General features: G+C 47.0%; 2 protein-coding genes across 4 annotated transcripts in view; one reads left to right on the top strand and one right to left on the bottom strand.

Moving 5' to 3' along the window:
- Positions 1-4,648: 4,648 nt before the first annotated feature.
- Positions 4,649-6,605, bottom strand: LOC117796087. The gene is made up of 3 exons (XM_034643035.1): positions 6,434-6,605; positions 5,789-6,239; positions 4,649-5,289 (listed from the first exon to the last, which is right to left on the bottom strand). Exons 1-3 carry the CDS (start codon positions 6,603-6,605, stop codon positions 5,244-5,246), a joined length of 669 nt encoding a protein of 222 aa, XP_034498926.1. The 3' UTR covers positions 4,649-5,243.
- Positions 6,048-6,905, top strand: part of PPP2R5E (protein phosphatase 2 regulatory subunit B'epsilon) — a 146,403-nt gene continuing 145,545 nt past the window's right edge. For 2 of the 3 annotated variants that reach the window (XM_011217898.3, XM_002914163.4), the window contains exon 1: positions 6,049-6,633. The gene's annotated coding sequence lies outside the window, so the exon portion shown is untranslated. Of the gene's footprint in view, positions 6,634-6,905 lie in introns of all 3 variants that reach the window. The other variant, XM_011217900.3, reaches the window with a different exon arrangement.

Here is a 6,905-nt window from a genome sequence, read left to right as displayed (position 1 = left end):
AGAGGTTTGTAGATACTATTGCCAGTCCTAAACAAGATTGTGTATATCGTCCTTATTGGTTTATTTTGTTTTGTATTTAAAGATTTTATTTATTTATTTGACAGAGATAGAGACAGCCAGCGAGAGAGGGAACACAAGCAGGGGGAGTGGGAGAGGAAGAAGCAGGCTCATAGCAGAGGAGCCTGATGTGGGGCTCGATCCCATAACGCCGGGATCACGCCCTGAGCCGAAGGCAGACGCTTAACGACTCAGCCACCCAGGCGCCCCGGTTTATCTTGTTTTGATACCAGCGTGCTCAGATTTAAGTTTTCACCCTTTTTTGGTTGTCTTGCCCTTTTAGAATATTTTCGCAGTAATTTACCCTACGTTCATAGATTTCACTCTATTGATACCTTAAAAGCAATGTTCTCTCTCTATGATGGAGAGATGAGAATCCTGCATGCAACATTCAACCATAGGCCGCATTTCCTGAAACCTGGCCTTGGTGTTTTAAGCGACACAGTAAAACAACCTATTGAACAGCAGCAGTTTGTGAAGAATACCCCTCGTTTTCATGTTTGGTAGATGACTGCGCTGTCTTTCCTCATGTCGGTGTATTCTAGGGACACTTAATTCTAAAAGTATAATTCTTAAGAATATCTGCTTTGAGTCTTAAAAGTAAAAGTCAACAATACATTAGACTTGATGAATTACATTAGAAAAGAATTCCCGGCAGGGTCACTTTAAATGATTGCCTTTCAGTTTAAGATTAAATTTCGTCTAAAGATTTCTTTTAGTGCAACTCCTAGAAAACCCCCGATCCAGGGTCTAAGAGTAAACTGAGGCTTGGTGAGGTTAAGTGACTTGCCTGTGTATTGTAAGTCAGGATTCTTTGGGGCATAAGTTATAGAAATTCAACTCCAAAGTAGCTTAAACAAAAAAGGGAATTTACTGGCTCATATAATTGAAACTACCTTTGAACAGAACTGAATCCAGCAGTTCCAACTGTGTTGTTAAAACTTGGCATTTGCCAAAGTTACCTCTACAGTATTGGATTCCTCCAAGATGGAGGAGGAGGAGGGAGATGGTGCCAGGTAGGCTCAATTTATATCCCTTCTGTGTTTTTGTTCTGTGGAAGAGAGGTATTCTTCTCTCAGCACTCGCAGAACAAATCTTGGGGAATATCCAGTTGATCTCCTTGGGTCCTGTACCCATCTCTCTGTAGGGAGGAAAGAGAGAAGCAGCATGTCCACCAGGATCACACGAAGTAAGGGGTGTGGTCCTCCAAGGAAATGCAGGGGTGGGTGGGAAGCAGATATCTACCACATCAAGTCTAGGCCATTACTAAGGGCAGGGCAAGGACAGAAATCAGGACCTTGTTTCCAGTGCAATTCTGGAGGTTACAGAGAGGAAGAGAAATAGCTAAGTTTAGAGAGAAAACAGTTTGGGCCTCTTTTAAAGGATTGTCAATTAGAAATGAAGATAAAGCTCTGAAATGATGTTAAGTCAAATGACCATTTTTTCACTTTTAGAACTATATGGATATTGTAAGATGCAAATTGTTGTTATTGCTAATGAATATTTTCACACACAGTCTATAATTTAGCATGGAAGTGGATTGAAAGGCATGCCTCGTTTCCTTGCTTCTTGTTTTCTATCACAATGGGGCATGCCGGAATAAAATTTCAAGGAAAAAAAAAACTTTTCGGAAGTTTCTAGATGGATAGAAAGTATTAAAATACAAACGAAGTGGGTGATTATGGTCATAACTAGTGTTTGCTTAGCAGTGAACATGTGCAGACACGTGTCATGTAGCAAATGCTCGACCTCATGTAAGTCTGATGACTACCCTATGAGTTAGGAAGTCTTAGTCTGTCCATTTACACGCCAGGAAACCAAGGCTGTGACTAGTGAATAATTTGCCCCGGCTCCTGACTGTCTGAGCTGGGATTCCACCTCAGGTACCTCTGATTCCAGAGTCTGTGTTATCAGCAATGTGCTTATAATTAGTTTTAGCTTCAGTTCATTTAATTGTGTAATTTAACTATTTTAAAACCAAAATTGTGGCTTGTGGCACATTATTTTGTTTTATCCTGTGCAAAGAGCACTTGAAGCCAGCTTTCTCTTTCCCGGTCAGTGACGTAGGGCCGCTCTACCTGCCTTGATCCATCAATGGCCTAGGATCTCTCACTGCTAGGTAGGGAGCTGGAATACCTACACGTTTTAAATCTCAAGCAATAGTTATACACGTTAATCACATGGAAAGCTGTGAATAACCTATAACCCAGAGGCACATCTGAAAACCCAACTGTGCTATTTACAGCGTGACCCAAGGGGGGGCGCCTGGGTGGTGCAGTCGGTTAAGTGCTGACTCTTGGTTTCAGCTTAGGTCATGATCTTGGGGTTGTGGGATTGAGCCCTTCATCGGCTTCTGTGCCCATCGTGGAGTCTGCTTGAAATTCTCTCTCCCTCTCCCTCTACGCTCTCTCTTTAAAAAAAAAACAAAAAACCTTAAACTGTGACCCAAGAAAATGTCACTGCTGAGGGTGTTGCCATTGTAGATAAATGTGGCTCAAAGAAGTATAGCAGCAGAGTTCCCTGTTTACACTAGCTGAGTAATTTTGTTTTTCCAGAGAGCCAGCGCTTGCTTCAGGCTTTTTCACCTTTCTTCCCTCTCAGCCCAAACCCCACTTTCCCAACACACACACACACACACACACACACACACACACTGGGCTAGTTCAACTCTATGATGATGTCTTATCAGGATAGGTCTTTTCCTCCTCTGCTGGTTGGTTATTGGTTTCATGATGTTTCTGCTTATTATCTGACCCTTCTTAAGTTCACCAGTCAGCCACCATTTGATAGTCTCTGCCTTCTGGTCTCATCATGTGACTAGCCCACCAGTAGATTTATGATAAGCTCCGCCTTGATATCTGGCAAGTGAGTGCTTTCGTCTGATCGCAATGAATAGTGTTTTGTCACTTGATAATGGCTTTCCAGATGACTATAATGTGTTTCTTTTTGTACTATCCAGAGTAAGAAGTCTCCAAACTTTTTTGATCATTCATTCCCATCAGTATATTTTTTGGAAGCAGTTCCTAACCAAAGATATGTATATTTATTTATACAGTACAAGCATATGTTTTCATTTATAACTCAGTCACAAATATATGCTTAGGGTGAAATGCACTGTTAATGACAGTGGTTATAAATCTTCAAATAATCTCCTTGATGAATTTGACATTTTTAAAGAAAATTTGGTTAGATTTGTTAGATTGTTATTTTAACTTTGAAATGTGGCTGTAAAGATCTAGTATTAAAAGTGTCAGTTCCGCGGTGTTCGTTTCCTGTGGTTTCTTTGCAAAGGACCCTGGTGAAGTTGCTTGTCTGTTTTCTACAGGTTAGTTTAATTAAGCCTAGACGAAACCATTAGTAAATCCACTTAGCTGGATTTAGCAGTAAGTCACTACCTGTTGACTGGGACTGACTGGGTGGGATTGCCACTGTCCACCCCTGGAAATGGGTAACTGCCATTTTTCCTTTAGGACATCTCCCATGCTGTTCCAGGTCAAGAGAGGATTTCATGGACTGAGTGCAGGGTCACTTATTCTGTATATAAAATATTAATTGATCTTAATGACTACTTTTCATTTAGAATTAAGCATAAGCAGATGTCCTCATATTTTATTCTTCTGCATTCCAAATGGATTGGCTTGTACTATTCCTGGAACATATACAACCCTGGCTTGTGTGGACCTCCTTTAGAAAATATTGTCCAAGGAACAATTTCTCACATAGGCAAGGATGTTCCCATTTTAAAAGACCTGCTCATTTCAGTTACTCAGCCATTTTATAGAAAATGAAAGAGTTTTGAAATGAATTCTTTATAGAGATCCATAATTTTCAAGCAAAATCCCCACTCTGCAAAATGTGAAATGTTCTAAGCAACAGCTGTGAGCATTTCAAACGTGCACTACTCTTTGACGGTCCAACTGTTACCAAGGGAAATGAAGTTGGCTTTAAAATCTTCCTTGGTTTTAATTCTGCATTTCCCTCAATCAGAGATTGAACAAAAAAGTTTTGCATGGCTGGGACACTGAACTTTTTATGAAGACTGGCATATGAAATCAAGATGCAAAATGTTGTTTCTTGAAGGTAGGAAGGAGAATGGAGAACTAGCCAGTTTTATAAGGCCTAGTAAAGAACTTTGCAGGGCAAAAATGGGCACTACCATACAGTGGCCAACCATCTGGAGTCAGTAGGAGGAGACTGCTTCTACCTAAGAAAGCCATCTTTTCCTGTTTCCCATTTGTTCAAAACCGATTTTTTTTTTAATCTTTCAGGGTACAAAACCTTTTTTCCACTCAAGACCCATTTATGGGAGCGTGAATAAAAATTTGCAGCACCTGAGTGTTAACACAAACAAGAAATGCATTTTTTGGGGCGCCTTGTTGGCACAGCAGTTAAGCGTCTGCCTTTGGCTCAGGGCGTGATCCCGGCGTTATGGGATTGAGCCCCGCATGGGGCTCCTCCGCTATGAGCCTGCTTCTTCCTCTCCCACTCCCCCTGCTTGTGTTCCCTCTCTCGCTGGCTGTCTCTATCTCTGTCGAATAAATAAATAAAATCTTAAAAAAAAAAAAAAGAAATGCATTTTTTGTTGCTGTTGTTACTTGTACATATGGCACATAGTTTATTTCTTAACTGTATAGAAAACATGATCGAATGCTGAGGGGGAAAAACTAGGCTACAGAACAACACATACAAAATTAAAGAAAAAAAATACTGGAGGGAAGTACATCAAAATGCCAACAGGGGTTATCTCTGGGTTGAGGGATTATAAGTAAAAATTTTTTTCTCTGTCTTCCAAGTTTTTAACAACTGGTGATCTGACATTGGTAGTTAGCACTAAGAATTTCTTTCTTCCTCCCCCAAGCCCACCCCATCCCACCCCCCAAAAAAGATGTACCTAGCGTGCATTCAAATGGAACGAGAGTCCTAATAACATTATCTGGAATTGCACCATTTGGCTTTGGGCTCACCAAGGATGGAAACACATCTCTAAATATTTTATTACTTGATCAAGCTAGAGTTGAGTGAAGTCTTCTCCATAAACTCTTTCGGATCCAATTTGCCCATTAAAATCTCGCAAGCTCCTGCAGTCTGGAGCTGGGTTTCCCTGAGCTCTGTGCGGCGGAGGGCCCGTGCAGTCGATCCGGATAAATGATCGCTGAGCACAGGGACAGCGTTCCCACCTGCATGGACTACGCTGGGCTGGCTTCTATCATGGCTTGCAGGAGCTTCAGGGAGCTGATATTCAAAACAGAGGTTTAGGGAAAAGGAGACGAGGTGAGACAGAATTCGAAGCGATACCCAGCCCTTGGCCCAGGCCCAGAGGTTCAGATTTCGGTGCCAGGTCTCCCACAAGGTTCAGGGCAGAGCGACTGCTGGGGGTTTCACATCGTGCTGCAAGGGGCCCATTTACACAGTGGCGCACAGGCGCGGGCGGGAGATCTTATTTCATTCTGCGCTTATTTCAGCGGGGGTACCCGTCCTGAGTGGGACTCCTCAAGCCCAGAAGGGCCAGCCTAGCCGCTGAAGGCGGCGGATACAAGGCCCCGGGGGCTCCCGCACCCTTAGCCGACCCTTGCCCTTGGAATCCTCCGGCTGAAGACGACCGCCGCCCAAAGAAGCCGCATTGCGTGGAAACCCACCCATCCCATTGATATATCAGTCCCACACCTCCCGGGTTTCAGGAGCTCCTCAAAGGCCTAGCCGCTGCGGTGCTACCTTCCTTCAGCCTACCCACCCGCCTGGCGGAAGCTGCAGGAGCGCGGCCTGAGATCGCGGCTGCATCCGGGTCCTTCGCGCCTCAGCCCAATCCTCGGCCTTGTCTCTTCCCACCCTCCAGTTTCTCCGCCCCCCCGCCGCCAATCCCTGATCGGCTCTCAGTCGAACATGCTGGCATGGGAGTGAAGGCGGATGCGGGCCAATGAGGCCTCGCTTCCCGTTTGAAGCCTCCAGTGAGTGGGCGCCGGAGGCGGGCGCTGCTGGCCAGAAGGTTCGGTTGCGCGTGTGCCATGGACTCAGCCGCCCGGTGATATTGACAATAGGAGAGAGAAAGGGGCATTGACGGGGACCCACCGCGGGTACCAAAGGGCGGCTCTGGCAGCGGCGGCTCCAGCTCCAGCGGCTCCTCCTCCTTCTCCTTCCTTCTCCTGCTGCCGCTGCGGATCCAGTCTTCCTCCCTCCCTTCCCCCCTCCCCACGTCGTCGCCGCCGCCGCCGGGTCCGGGGCAACGAGCAGAGGCGCCGCCCGCCGGGAATGTGAGCGAGGAGCCACCGGCGGAGCCGCAACGGGGTCGGTGCCGATTTGATGGGACGGGCCCGCGGGGGAGGATCGTGAGGCTGCCGCCGCCGTCGCCGCCGCGGGAGCTCTGAGGTTCAGGTCCGGCCGTGAGGCCTAGAGGCGCCGCCGCCGCGGAACCGGAGGGACGCCGCGCCGGACAGCCGTCGCCCCGGGCTCCCTGCCGCTGTCCGGACCTCCCCCCCGCACGTCCCGGTCCCGCCACCCGCCCCCGCTGCGGCCCTCACGCTGGTCTCCCGCCCCTCGAAACCACAGATCATCTTCGGATTCTTCTCCAGAAGCTTCAAGGTAACTTCGTTCCTCCAGCACCTCGGCTCCCCCGCTTGCTTCCCTTCCTCTTCCCCGTCTTCCTCAGGAATCTGTAGGACACCGGCCTCGGGAAGGCCTGGCCGGGGCAGGCGAGGGGTGCGGTGGGGTGGGGTGTGGGAGCGGGAGCGCCCGTCCCACTTGTCTGATTTACCTGCAAACGCTTCTGACGATGCCTTCCATTTAGTCTGCCCCCCTCCCTCCTTTTCCCCCCACCTTCCGGCATTGGAGGCATATTCTTGTCCCCCTTTATC

The sequence above is a fragment of the Ailuropoda melanoleuca genome, chromosome 14, assembly GCF_002007445.2.
Source record: "Ailuropoda melanoleuca isolate Jingjing chromosome 14, ASM200744v2, whole genome shotgun sequence".
In the NCBI taxonomy this organism is placed as follows: Eukaryota; Metazoa; Chordata; class Mammalia; order Carnivora; family Ursidae; genus Ailuropoda; species Ailuropoda melanoleuca.
This window is presented reverse-complemented; position numbering and strand designations above follow the sequence as displayed.